At 41.2% G+C, this 15,266-nt stretch overlaps 1 protein-coding gene across 1 annotated transcript in view; it reads right to left on the minus strand.

Moving 5' to 3' along the window:
• The window catches only part of LOC311239530 (nucleoprotein TPR-like), a 226,414-nt gene that overhangs the window by 9,548 nt on the left and 201,600 nt on the right, over positions 1 to 15,266 (minus strand). The window contains exons 49-52 of the mRNA XM_084327849.1: positions 13,223 to 13,291; positions 10,867 to 10,958; positions 2,919 to 3,031; positions 2,616 to 2,705 (exon numbers count right to left, since the gene is read on the minus strand). Coding sequence (XP_084183975.1) covers positions 2,616 to 2,705; positions 2,919 to 3,031; positions 10,867 to 10,958; positions 13,223 to 13,291 — 364 coding nt within the window. The remainder of the gene's footprint in view (positions 1 to 2,615; positions 2,706 to 2,918; positions 3,032 to 10,866; positions 10,959 to 13,222; positions 13,292 to 15,266) is intronic.

Below are 15,266 nucleotides of genomic sequence, written 5' to 3' on the forward strand. Positions count from 1 at the left end.
GAAGGTGACACAAGAAGACGAAGAAGTCCATTGTTTTGACTAGAGCATCTGGCAGCGGATGGCCATCTTGGATAAGCATGCTGAATTTTTACTGGTACACACATTACAAAAACCTTTGTAAAACATACATTTTCCGTGGGATTTTTATAAACTTTGGACCTGTACTACATAAGACTTCAGGCTATGGAACCATTATGTTTTCCAGCTCCTACCTCTCAGCTGTAACTTAAAAACAGGAAACTGACAACCAGTCAAAAGAAATGTGAGTACACAAAACTTTTACTTCAGTGTTCAACCCTCTATTTCATTAGCATTCAAAGTGATTCGTCTATATTGTGTAAGAAACTTCAGAATGTTACCCTTCAAAAGAGACCAGACTCATGCATGTGCTATAAGTATAAAATATAATAAATCGCAAATTAATTTGGGTATGCAATTGTCAAAAACAAAACAGAAAACTAGCCCCTTTTTTGCCCGATGCTTTATGCGGTTAACTTGACCTCACTGTATAAAGTCACCGGTTATACCCTCTAGCTTAATCACAGCACCATGGAACTTCACACAGATAAACTAGAGACCTGTGCCAATAAGAGTGTATGGTTTGTCTAGATGTCAAAAGGGGGAGTTCGTCATTCAATTGCCTAAATTGCATGTTTTTGCAGTCTTTAAATATGGTCTAATATCAGGAAAAACTATGGATGGCAAAGAGGCTCTGCTTGGCCTTATTTATCCCTTCATCTCTTCTCCCTCTCCATTATGGATGAATCGTTTGGTATATGGGGAAGTAATGGCATAAATAATATGAAGGCCCTTCATATAGATAAAGTATTTCCCACCTCGGAACAGCTGTGAAATAAATGTAATTTACCACAATACCACTTTTTAAAACTACTCAAGATTCAGTTATATTCTCTTTCCCGACTTGTCTGATGAATTGCTTATTGAATATTTCAAGGAGGGGTAAAATATAATTTACCTATGATTTCTTGTCTAATTTGCATAACCCATCATTGGAAATTATACGATCTGCGTGGGAGTGGGATTCAGGAGTGGCTTTGACAGCAGAGCTGTGGGAAGAGGCCCCAGAAGGGCTACATACGTCCTCAATCTGTGTTCGGCGCGGCCTCATTCAATTCAAGGTGCTGCATCTAGGCCTGTCACAATAAGAAATTTGGCTGGGCGATTAATTGTCCCAGAAATTATTGCAATAAGCGATATTATTGCCGTTTTGAGAAATGTTCACTAATATAATAGCATAATAATGCAAGGAGCTGCTGTTGATGGGCGTATACAAAACGAGCCCTCACGGAGCTATCATGCTGTACTCTGTAGTACGCCCCCGCCTCCCCACACAGACAAAGAGTGACACGAGGAAAACAAACACGCATATGGCAATTAATCAAGCCCGTCAAAATCATCACGATTAATTGATTTATTGCTTATCGTGACAGGCCTAGCTGCATCGCTTGCATTTCTCTAAAATCTAAAACGCTCCTGAATGTAGATCTGTGACAGATAGTCTTTTAACATATCTAGCACAGTCAATGTCTGAAACTCTCCACTTATTGGAGTTTGTATAACACTGCTAGACGTTTTAGGACGATAATTCGTCCAGATCCTATGATGGCTATTTCTGGCATGGTGGGGGAAAGCGTGGGAGTCTCTCTGGAGCTAAAGTCCAGATGGCAAAGTTTGTTACATTGCTACTGGAGCACAGAGACCCGTTCTTCTTCACTGGACGTCTCCTCATCCACCGAGCTGGACCCAGTGGCCAAGAGATGTGATGCAGCATCTTAAACCTGAGAAGTTGAGACTCACAGTGCAGCACTCTTTGGAGTAAGTAAGAAAATCTGGAGTCCATTTATGGACCATAGATATAAGAGAGAAGCTGGATGTCCCACATGATTGACAGCTACCCTCTTTTTTCCTTGATTGTTTTTTCCTTTTTATTTTCAATGTATTTATTATTTGTATACTGTATGTTGTCAGTTAATTTGAGCTTTTGTTCTTAAATAAATGTATGTGTGATGTATTGTGTATTGTGTACATGCACTTTTATTATGTTCTTGTGTGATGTACCGCACATTTTATTGCTGTCTGATGTTTTCGGGTGTTATTGCTGTCATCTTGGCCAGGTCTCCCTTGCAAAAGAGATCTTGTATCTCAATGGGACTTCCTGGTTAAATAAAGGTTAAATAAATTTAAAAAAATTAAATAAATGTAATAAAAATACTAGAAAAAATACATATATCCTAATATAATGTTACCTGTAGATAGAGGGGTTGTATTCTAATGTTACCTGTAGGTAGAGGGTTGTATTATAGTGTTACCTGTAGATAGAGGGGTTGTATTATAGTGTTACCTGTAGATAGAGGGGTTGTATTATAGTATTACCTGTAGGTAGAGGGTTGTATTATAGTGTTACCTGTAGATAGAGGGGTTGTATTATAGTATTACCTGTAGGTAGAGGGTTGTATTATAATGTTACCTGTAGGTAGGTGGTTGTATTATAGTGTTACCTGTAGGTAGAGGGGTTGTATTATAGTGTTACCTGTAGGTAGAGGGGTTGTATTATAGTGTTACCTGTAGGTAGAGGGTTTGTATTATAGTGTTACCTGTAGGTAGAGGGGTTGTAGGGACGCTCCTGCCTCCACCCTCCTCATCATGAGCAGCCAGGAACAGAGGAGACTCGTACATACCTAGACCTACGCACACACACACACACACACATTACAGACCATACAAAGAGCAGAAACTCAAGAGCAATACTCATAAATCAAACATGACTCTTCCTCCTCTGGACGGGACCACGTGTGTATCATTTTCCATAACTTTTAGAGGCCTGGACAATAATAAAAAATGTCCATGACCAAATTAACCCTGTTGTATGTATATATGTATGTGTGTGTGTGTGTTACCTCCTTGGGAGGCCAGCTGGCCCAGGTCTGAGTGAGAGGCTGAGGTCTGACTCAGTAGATCTTCTGGAGGACCGAACCTGAACCTGGTGTGAAGACCAGCTACCTGAGGAGAACTAGAGAGAGAGAGACATAGACAGAGAGACATAGACAGAGAGACAGACAGAGACAGACGGAGAGAGAGAGAGAGAGATTTACCTTATATATATAAAACTTACTCAGGGTTCCCACGCTTGCCTTGAATTTTTTTTTCCATACTACCTCCCGATTTTCCAGGTACCATATTAAGTGATGATCTATAGGCCCCTGAAGTTTTCCGCCCCCATCCGCGCCCCCCTCCCCGCACACACACAACCCCCTAGGACACCTGACTACTTACTTGATTTAAAAGATGTGCCAGTCAAGTCTACATTGTAAATGCTTAGAGATTATGTCTTATTGATAATATCAATGCATGAAATAATGCAACAAGCTGTAGATGAACAACAATTTATTGAACTGGAACACATGAGCACTGGGATTGATATATGTTCTCTCTTCCACTCCTCTCCTATCTCATCCTGTCCTCTTCTCTCCACACCTCCCCTTGTGTCCACTCCCGTCTTCTCTTCCTACTCTTCTCAACTCCTCTCCACTGTTCTCCCTTTTCCTGTCATCCTCCTCTTCCATCTTCGCGGCCTCTTCTCTTCCTGGCTAACTGGCTCGTTATGAGAGCTAACGTTGGCTAGCTACTGTACCCGGCGCTGGCTAACGTTATGAGAGCTAACGTTGGTAGCTACTGTACCTGGCACTGGCTAACTGGCTCGTTATGAGAGCTAACGTTGGCTAGCTACTGTACCTGGCGCTGGCTAACTGGCTCGTTATGAGAGCTAACGTTGGCCAACTACTGTACCTGGCGCTGGCTAACTGCCTCGTTATGAGAGCTAACGTTGGTAGCTACTGTACCTGGCGCTGGCTAACTGGGTCGTTATGAGAGCTAACGTTGGCTAGCTACTGTACCTGGCGCTGGCTAACTGCCTCATTATGAGAGCTAACGTTGGCTAGCTACTATACCTGGCGCTGGCTAACTGCCTCGTTATGAGAGCTAACGTTGGTAGCTACTGTACCTGGCGCTGGCTAACTGGCTCGTTATGAGAGCTAACGTTGGCTAGCTACTGTACCTGGCGCTGGCTAACTGCCTCGTTATGAGAGCTAACGTTGGCTAGCTACTGTACCTGGCGCTGGCTAACTGGCTCGTTATAAGAGCTAACGTTGGCTAGCTAGTTAGCAAGATTGCACTGCTTACTAACTAACGTTGATACACCCAGGTTTACCACACAGTTAAAACACAGCTACTTACATTTGAGGATAAACTTGCATAAGAAGTTTCACTCAAGTTTCACTGTAGATGCCAAGGCTCCCTTGGCTCACCAAGTTGCCTGCATCAAATTCCAACATCCAATATACCATATAGGATGCCAAGAGCATGCTCTACAACATGGGATCATCCATTTCGATCTACAGTAAAAGCTGTTCACATGTAAAGGGTTTTTATAAACTCATGTTAATTCTTTTTTTTTGATCCACTTTTTCTCCCATTTTTCTATATTTTCTCCCATCCCAATTTCGTATCATCCAATTCAACCCTCCCCTGTCACGAACGCTGTTTCTTGCCTCCCACAAGCCGGCTGCAGTGAGGACTAAGTCATACATAGCACAAGTCCCCTCCGGTACTTGAGGTAACAGCAGTCGCATCTTTTCACCTGCGCAGCTCGACCTCTCAGTGTCGAGGAGTAACGCGTGGGAGGCTCACGCTGCCCCCGACACTTCCTGATTTTACTGCGCAGGCGCACCAACCGACTTGTAGGAGTCGCTTGTTCACAACGTTCGATCCCCACCCTTCAGTTTTTCCCTCCCCGTAATACGGCCAATGTGTATTACTGCGGACGACCAGCCAAACTGAAAAACAATGTGGAGAGCTGGATTCGAACACGCGAATCCTAGCGTCTCCACACTGGTGGCGAGTGCCTTAGACCACTACACCACCTAGCCGCCCTAAACTCATGTTAATTCTGTGCTCAATAGTTACATTTTATTACACATCATCCAATAAAATTTTCCAGGACAACCGTTTCTATTTCCATGTAATTGGTCACTTTTGCTCAGTTTCCATGCCTTTCCATACCTGGTGTGACGTACGTGGGTTGGTCATTATCATTATTACTGTATTTTGGAAGACCATGTGAACATCAGATTAGTATCATGAGTATGGGTTATGTTGTTCTTGGTTGTGTGATGTGTCATCTTTTAATTCTGTTTCTTCTCTCTTTTCCCAGATACCACTCATCCTCCTGATTGAGCTGATTGCACCTGCTTGATTACACCTGTGGGCAGTTAGTTGGATGAGTGGATATAAACTGGAAGATGACACACACACAGGGCCCTCATTTATGGAAGTCACTGCCACGTTTCAGGGTGGAGTGAGGAGGCTGCCGTCTCGCCTATCTGTTGCCTGAGACAACACTGTGTGGCTGGGTGCCATTTATCGCATTGAGTGTGGATTAAACCCCATAGCTGTGGTGTCCTATGATGGGCACGTGGTTGTATTGGCTATTAAGTGTTTGTTTGTTTACATGTATGTATTGTTTGTCCTCCCCTACCTTTTCCCCTTTTTGCATTATGGTGGAGGTTTAAATCCCTATCACCATAAATATATAATTTACCTATACCTGGGACCTTGATTTAAATGCATTTACTGAGAGAGGCTGCTTTTGCTCATGTGCCGCCCTCCCGTTGTTATTCTTAGACCTTCGTACATGACACCTGGAAAATGAAAAAATGAATGTTTTCCAGGTACCGTGGGAACCCTGTTACTGTATGGTGTACTGTGTATATATATATATAAAACTTATTGTATGGTGTACTGTGTATATTGTGGAATAATATATTGATTCCCCAACTCTCATGTAAAGACATTCCCCTCCCCTCTGGCCCCTAATCCTGTGTGTCCCCCCCACCCATTTGACCTATCAAATGGGACCCCCTCCTCCCCCCTTTCACTATATAGGGCTGCTCCCGACAGCATTCATTCTTCTCTACCTGGGTCATTTCAGCTGATCACCTAGGGCAGGGGTGGCCAACCAGTCAGAGACTAAGAGCCACAAAAAAATTACTGTGGTACCACAAAGAGCCACACCATATACCAGCGTTTCTCAACCTTTTTTTTCAGTCACGGCACCCTTCATGTGTTTATAGGTCTCACCCTCTGGCCTCTGAAGTTGCTAATGTCTTTTTTATTTTGGGCCTCACAGGGTTAAAAGTACCCTGTGAGACCCACGGTTGCAAAATTACAAAATCACTTTTAGCCATTTAAAAAAATAATGTTTATTTAAAAAATGTTAAAGGGGAACTATTTTACTATTTCTTTCACTATTTGGGCACTTTTACACAATTCCTGTGAGTCTATGGAACACCTAGGTTTTTTTTCAAAAAAAATGCATTAAATGCACTAAAAACCGCATTTTTCTACCTCAAGATCTTAAGCCGTTTTGAGGCTGGGCTCCAACCACTGTGTGGCCTGGTGCCAACTGCCACATCAACTGCCACATTATTATGCAGCTGAGAAATCTCTGACATCACAGATATGCACATTTTCAGATGACTCAGTTCAGTGAGGGTGAATATTGTGAGAGGAGAATTTGAAGAATTCGCCAATATGAGAATTAGAGACATATATCCTATTAATATAAGTCCACATAGCTAAGAAACAATGGTAAACACTGAAAAAAGCCATTTATAAGATAGTTCCCCTTTAAGCACATGTATAGTCAATTGGTCCTGTTGTTCAGCCTCACAATGCTATTTGATAGTAAATGTGTTTATATGTCCCACCCTCTGGCCTCTGAAGTTGCTAATTTCTTTTTAATTTGGGCCTCACAGGGTTAACCTCTTAAGCCCGAGATATACAGTAAAAGTGTATATTTTCAGCATTATGTTTGTTTACCAATTATTTTAACTGTTATTAGTGAAATATAAGATTATAGAAATCTCAGGGCATTGAGTCGGAAACCGGCGCATATTGACAGGAGGAAGTGGCACAGCCAAAAGTGAGTGTAGTCTTTTGAAGGAAGAGACTCAGGGCTTTCAAATTTCGAAAAACTACCCTACCCAGCTCACACCAGCCCGTCAATCATCTGACTTCTGGATTTACTTTTTAATTTCTCTTATTTTTTGGGATGATCTCCCACAAACCTGAACGTTATTGCCATAAAACAGAACGCAGTTAGTTTCTCTACCTTTCTGTGAACGTCTTGCAAAAAACGGTGTTGCAATATGATGAAAAATGGTGGAGAAATTTACATTATAAAAAAGATGGCAGAATTCAGTACTGTATCTACAAAACCTTCTGTTTAATCATCTTCCCTTTATTCATTTGCTTAGATTTTTCAGGTCTGGTCAATTTTAGCATGGTGTTATTTACAGTCAAAGATAATTTTTTTTTTTAAATAGAATTGATATTCTCCTTTGGTTCATTACAATTTACTCAAGCCTAGTAACAGACACACTATTTCTGACACTGATCCATATATGTCCCTAGATTCAGATACCAAGAACATGCAAATGGACCATTTAAAAAAAATTGTAAATGTTTATTCTACGTCCTTATGGAATGAGTGACATAAAAAAAAAAAAAAGTAAAAAAAAAAAAAAAAAGTTAAAAAAAAATAAAAAAAAATATTTTTTTCTAATTTTTTTTTATGGATGGAAGAGCCGCACATTGACGGGCAAAGAGCCGCATGCGGCTCGCGAGCCGCGGGTTGGCCACCCCTGACCTAGGGCGAGAGCCTCAGCCATTCTCTCTGACTACATGTATATATTCTATCTGTCTGGCTAATAAACCTTATTATCTGGATCTCGGTTGACTGAGAACGTTCTTCAGGATATCCACAATATATATATATATATATATATATATATATATATATATATATATATATATATATATATATATATATATATATATATATATAAATAAAAGTACTGTATGGTAGGGGTGGATGGTATAAACGGTATACGGTATAAACGGTATTAATTTGCTCTACGGTATGGATTTTGACTATACCGTGTAACCGGTAGAGCAGCTCTAAAATAGCAATGACGTCATGTAACCACAGCGCGACTATTTCAATCGCATTTGCCCCTAAAAATAGATAGAATTAGTCATAGATAATAGATATGTGCAAACTGGAAAAAGTTATTTAGGAGGCTTCGCGCAGTGGGCGTGTCAACACGCAATTGTCATTTCATAATAAACACATATCACCGCGGCGCACAGCAAGTTTCAATTTCAGTTCCTGGCATTTTTAACCAGTGGAGAAAGGTACGAGATTTCCCTATCGTTTTTCTTATATGAATTATTCTACGTTAATAAAACATACCTGGTGATCAACTACAGTTTGCTGTAAACATTATGATATGTGTGTAGTGTTATGATAACGACGGCTGCAGCGGGAGGACGGCTGCAGCAGTGGATTTGCGAATAGCATACAGCTGCAGAGCCGCAGAGCCAGGGGCGCTTTCAGGTCTGGTCACAGGCCCGCTCAACAGAGCCCCCCCACCCAACGGCTGAATTGCCAATGGCTGAATTGGAGTATTGCATTGAATTCAGCCGTTGGGTGGGGGGGGGGGGCGCTGTTGACCTGAAAGCGCCCCTGGCTCTGCGGCTCTGCAGCTACATATGCTTCTAGCAAAATCCAGCATCCAGCCCCGCTGTTTGCAATGGGAGCAGCACGGAGTCTCGACTCGGGACTTATTTTATTTGGAATATAATGACTTTATACGCAAAAGTAGCCTAGTTTTAAGTTAAAATATTATAAATCTACATGCCTTGAGGATGTCATTCTTTATATAGCCTGCCTATCAGGCAAAAAAAATTATTCTAACAGAAACACTGATATACCGTGATATATACCGTTACCGTCTATGCTTCAAATTATACCGTGATATAAATTTTAGACCATACCGTCCACCCCTACTGTATGGTGTACTGTGTGTATATATATATATATAAAACTTATTGTATGGTGTACTGTGTATATATATATATATTTTTAACCTTTATTTTACCAGGTAGTCACTTGAGATCAAAGATATCTTTTTCGAGCAAGACCTGAAGTACTGTATGGTGTACTGAGTATATATATATATAAAACTTATTGTATGGTGTACTGTATATATATATATATAACTTACTGTATGGTGTACTGTGTATATATATATATAAAACTTATTGTATGGTGTACTGTGTATATATATATATATATATATATATATATATATATATATATAATGTACTGTATGGTGTACTGTGTATATATATATAAAAAACATACTGTATGGTGTATATAATATATATAAAACTTACTGTATGGTGTACTGTGTATATATATAACCTACTGTATGGTGTACTGAGTATATATATAAAACTTACTGTATGGTGTATTGTGTGTGTATATATATATATATATGTGGGACCCTCTCGAAAACGAGATACTGTATCTCAAGTGGTTTTTCCCAATAAAAGAATTTCAATATATATCTTACTGTATGGTGTACTGTATATATATATATATATATAAAACGTACTGTATGGTGTACTGTGTATATATATATAAAACGTACTGTATGGTGTACTGTATATATATATACAAATGTAAAACGTACTGTATGGTGTACTGTGTATATATATATATATATAAAATGTACTGTATGGTGTACTGTGTATATATATATATATATATAAAACTTACTGTATGGTGTACTGTGTATATATATATATATAAAACTTACTGTATGGTGCGTGTATATATATAAAACTCACTGTACGGTGTACTGTATGTATATATATATATAACTTACTGTATGGTGTGTGTATATATATAAAACGTACTGTATGGTGTACTGTGTATATATATATATATATATATATATAAAACTTACTGTATGGTGTGTGTATATATATAAAAAACTTACTGTACGGTGTACTGTGTATATATATATATTAGGGATGGCCATTTTAAAGAAAAATCCAGATCGATTGATCGCATGCTATACTCGATTGATCTTGTATTACTCGAAAAGGGAAAAAAAACGTTAAAAAAGAATATACGGTATATATTAGACATTTTTTATATTTTTTATATACTTATTTTTGTTCATTCACGTATATATGTTTAAGGAAACCAACAAACAGTTATTTTTATTTTTATTTTTGGTCTTTTTCCCCCTCCATTTTCCTCCGATTTTCTCCCATCCCAATGTTAGTCGTATGCCAATTCCCAGTCCCTTCCTGGTCGCTGCGCACTTACCCCCCACAGTCAGATCATCTGGGAGAGTGGAGGCTACCTCGTGCTTCCTCCGACACACGTCAAGCCAATCACCGCTTCTTTTCACCTGGCAGCGCGGATTCTCATCGAGAGGGCGTAGCGTGTGGGAGGATCACACTATCCCCCTCGAGTCCTATCCGCGATTAGCAGGCGCCCCGACCGAACTGTAGGAGTCGCTGTTTACAACGACCCGGACCCACCCCGCCAGCTTCTCCCACCCTCTAATACAGCCAATTGTATTAGTGCAGACGGCCAGCCAAGCTGGTGACAACCCCGGAGCTGTGAGCTGGATTCGAACAGGCGAATCCAGCTCACAGCTCCGGGGTTGGTGACGAACGCAATCTCCGCTCGGCCACCTAACCGCCACCAACAAACAGTTATAATCTTACACATACATGTGAAAAGATATGTAATTTTGTTTTTAAAGAGTTCATAACAATTTATAATTTCGATTTTATTTTTTTCGATTTTTCTCATAGCTACGAGTAATCGATTACTCACGCCCATCCCTAATATATATATAGAACTTACTGTATGGTGTACTGTGTATATACACGTATATATATATATATATATATAAAACCTACTGTATGGCCTCAGCGAAGCCGTCTGTTCTGTGAGGAACCACTAGGGTGGGTGTGCTGGGGACCATCCGGTCATCATCATCAAAGAAGTGTTGCTGCAACACACACACACACACACACACACACTAGAATCAACATTCCTTGTGATCTCTCGTTTCGTAGGACGCTTATTTTCACTCTAATTGCGTCATGTGGGCGGCTGATATTCTAAATTCTATATCGGCTGATAATGATATTTTGAAAACAGACAATGGCAAACAGGATTGTGAGAGAGATAATGACAGATAGAGAGACGGATGGAGAGAAACAGAGAGAGAGGCAGACAGAGAGGGAGAGAACGAGAGAGAGAAACAGAGAGACAGAGAGAGAGCGAGAGACAGAGCGAGAGAATGAGAGAGAGAGAGAAACAGAGAGGCAGACAGAGAGAGAGAGAACGAGAGAGGCAGACAGAGAGAACGAGAGACAGAGAAAGAGAGAAACAGAGGGGCAGACAGAGAGAACGAGAGACAGAGAGAGAGAACGAGAGAGAGAGAAACAGAGAGATAGGCAGAGAGAGAGAATGAGAGGCAGACAGAGAGCGAGAACGAGAAACAGAGAGAAAGACAGAGAGAGAACGAGAGAGAGACAGACAGAGAGAGAGAGAAACAGAGAGGCAGACAGAGAGAGAACGAGAGAGAGAAACAGAGAGGCAGACAGAGAGAATGAGAGGCAGACAGAGAGAGAAACAGAGGCAGACAGAGAGAGAGACAGAGAAACAGAGGCAGATGGAAACAGAGGCAGACAGAGAGAGAACGAGAGAGAGAAACAGAGAGGCAGACAGAGAGAACGAGAGGCAGACCGAGAGAGAGAACGAGAGGCAGAAACAGAGAGAGAAACAGAGAGAGGCAGACAAGAGAGAAAGACAGAGAGAATGAGAGAGAGATAGAGAGAACGAGAGAGAGAATGAGAGAGACCGAGAGAGAGAAAACGAGAGACAGACGGATAGAGACAGAGAGAGAGAAACAGAGAGAGGCAGACAGAGAGAGAACGAGAGAGAGAAACAGAGAGAAACAGAGAGAGGCAGACAGAGAGAACGAGAGAGAGAGAACGAGAGAGAATGAGAGAGAGACAGAGATAGAGAGACAGAGAGGCAGAGAGAGAACAAGAGAGAGAGAGACAGACAGGCAGAGAGAGAATGAGAGAGAGAGACAGAGAAACAGAGAGAACGAGAGAGAGAACGAGAGAGACAGAGGGAGAGATAACAAGAGACAGAGAGAGAGAGAGAAACAGAGAGGCAGACAGAGAGAATGAGAGGCAGACAGAGAGAGAAACAGAGGCAGACAGAGAGAGAGACAGAGAAACAGAGGCAGATGGAAACAGAGGCAGACAGAGAGAGAACGAGAGAGAGAAACAGAGAGGCAGACAGAGAGAACGAGAGGCAGACCGAGAGAGAGAACGAGAGGCAGAAACAGAGAGAGAAACAGAGAGAGGCAGACAAGAGAGAAAGACAGAGAGAATGAGAGAGAGATAGAGAGAACGAGAGAGAGATAGAGAGAGGCAGACAGAGAACGAGAGAGAGAAACAGAGAGGCAGACAGAGAGAGAGAGAGAGACAGAGAGAAACAGAGAGGCAGACAGAGAGAGAGAACGAGAGACAGACAGAGAGAGAGAGAGAGAATGAAAGAGAGACAGAGAGAAACAGAGAGAGAATGAGAGAGACAGAGAGAGAGAAAACGAGAGACAGACGGATAGAGACAGAGAGAGAGAAACAGAGAGAGGCAGACAGAGAGAGAACGAGAGAGAGAAACAGAGAGAAACAGAGAGAGGCAGATAGAGAGAACGAGAGAGAGAGAACGAGAGAGAATGAGAGAGAGACAGAGATAGAGAGACAGAGAGGCAGAGAGAGAACAAGAGAGAGAGAGACAGACAGGCAGAGAGAGAATGAGAGAGAGAGACAGAGAGAAACAGAGAGAACGAGAGAGAGAACGAGAGAGACAGAGGGAGAGATAACAAGAGACAGAGAGAGAGAGAGAAACAGAGAGGCAGACAGAGAGAATGAGAGGCAGACAGAGAGAAACAGAGAGGCAGACAGTGAGAGAATGAGAGGCAGACAGAGAGAAACAGAGAGAGGCAGACAGAGAGAGAGAACAAGAGAGGGACAGAGACAGAAAAACAGAGAGAGGCAGACAGAGAGAGAACGAGAGAGAAACAGAGAGAACGAGAGAAACAGAGAGAGGCAGACAGAGAGAGAACGAGAGAGAGACAGAGACAGAAAGAGAACGTGAGACAGAGACAGACAGAGAACGAGAGACAGAGACAGACAGAGGGAGAGAGGCAGAGAGAGAGGCAGAGAGAGAGAACGAGAGACGGGTGTATCTCACCATGGTTCCTATTCCAGGTGTTAACTGAGGTCCTCTCCCGACTGAAGGTCGACGCATCTGAGACTGTCTCTGGACAGACAGATCATCATCATCATCATCATCATCATATTCACATCATATTCAAGCCCGATCTGACTTTAAAGTGCTACTCCTCACCTACAAAATTTTAAATGGGCTTGCACCGCTCTATCTATCCGATCTCATCTCCCGATACTCGCCCGCTCGTGCTCTGCGCTTACAAAATGCGGGGCTTCTATCGATTCCTAGGGTTAAAAAGAAATCCGCCGGCCACAGAGCCTTTGTCTACCGCGCTCCATACCTGTGGAACAAATTACCTGCCGTCGTCAGGGGCGCCTGCTCTGTCGAAGCTTTTAAATCCCTGCCTAAGACCCATATTTTCTCTCTCTCCTTCAACCTACCCTGATCTCACCTGGTCAGGGACTGACCTTTAGATTAATCTGACTAGTTTAGTTAGGACGTCTATTTTCTCCCATCTCTGCTTTTCCGCAGAACTACAAACATGGGAACTCTCTAACTCTCTATAGACCAACCTGGTTGTATGTTATTATAATGCCTCATTATGTTTTATAGACCAACCTGGTTGTATGTTATTATAATGCATCATTCTGTTTTATAGACCAACCTGGTTGTATGTTATTATAATGCCTCATTATGTTTTATAGACGAACCTGGTTGTATGTTATTATAATGTTATTATAATGAATCATTATGTTTTATAGACCAACCTGGTTGTATGTTATTATAATGCATCATTATGTTTTTATAGACCAACCTGGTTGTATGTTATTATAATGAATCATTGTTTTATAGACCAACCTGGTTGTATGTTATTATAATGCATCATTATGTTTTATAGACCAACCTGGTTGTATGTTATGATGTATCATTGTGTTTTATAGACCAACCTGGTTGTATGTTAAAGGGGAACTATTTGACTATTTCTTTCACTATTTGGGCACTTTTACACAATTCCTGTGAGTCTATGGAACACCTCTGTACGTTTTTTTTCCAAAAAATTCATTGTTTTGTATTTCTAATCAGGTACTCAAAAACAGCATTTTTCTACCTCAAGATCTTAAGCCGTTTTGAGGCTGGGCTCCAACCACTGTGTGGCCTGGTGCCAACTGCCACATCAACTGCCATATTATTATGCAGCTGAGAAATCTCTGACATCACAGATATGCACATTTTCAGATGACTCAGTTCAGTGAGGGTGAATATCGTGAGAGGAGAATTGGAAGAATGCGCCAATGAGAATTAGAAACATAGATCCTATTAATATAAGTCCACATAGCTAGGAAACAATGCTAAACACTGAAAAAGGCCATTAATAAGATAGTTCCCCTTTAACACTTTCAATGCCCAAAACGTCGTATCACATTTTATCAGCCCAATGCCTGAATGCCCACATTTATTATAGTTTTATTTTTTTATTAGCAATCTGAATTCATATTTCATCAACCGAGTCTCCCGTTGGTATGCAGCCCCTGTAGGAGCTCAGATGTGAAAAAACCACCCCCTATTGTCTCCCAGATGGTAATGCACCCTTTTGGAATGGACTCAATGAAAATGGATGAGAAAAGAAAAATCCGGAATCCACATTTTACTTCTCAGGCATGTAACCCGAGCCGATCGGATTTATTGTGGAGCCTCAGAACAGCGTGGAATACATATGTACAGTATGTAGCGTTGGATCAATAAAAGCGATAGATTTTTGGAATGGCGATCAGGAATTGGAATGATCTTTTTGGAGAACATCTGATCTGAGGTAAGGAATCTATTTTACAAGTCTTGGGATAATCAGAGTTGTATTCGCTGAGATCTCAGCGTTCGCCCTATGTGTGTGTGTGTGGGCGATCGCTTTGAGGAAATCAGAGAATCGATTTTTCAGATCGCCTATATAGCGTGCATACGTACACATATACTATCGATAATCTAGCGTTTATTTGAAAACGATTCATAAATAGGCCGAAAAATGACAATTTGTGTATTCTAGAATATTCCAGTAAAGGGCGATTATCAT

This window comes from Notolepis coatsorum, assembly GCF_963971535.1.
Source record: "Notolepis coatsorum genome assembly, chromosome: 13".
Classification (NCBI taxonomy): Eukaryota; Metazoa; Chordata; class Actinopteri; order Aulopiformes; family Paralepididae; genus Notolepis; species Notolepis coatsorum.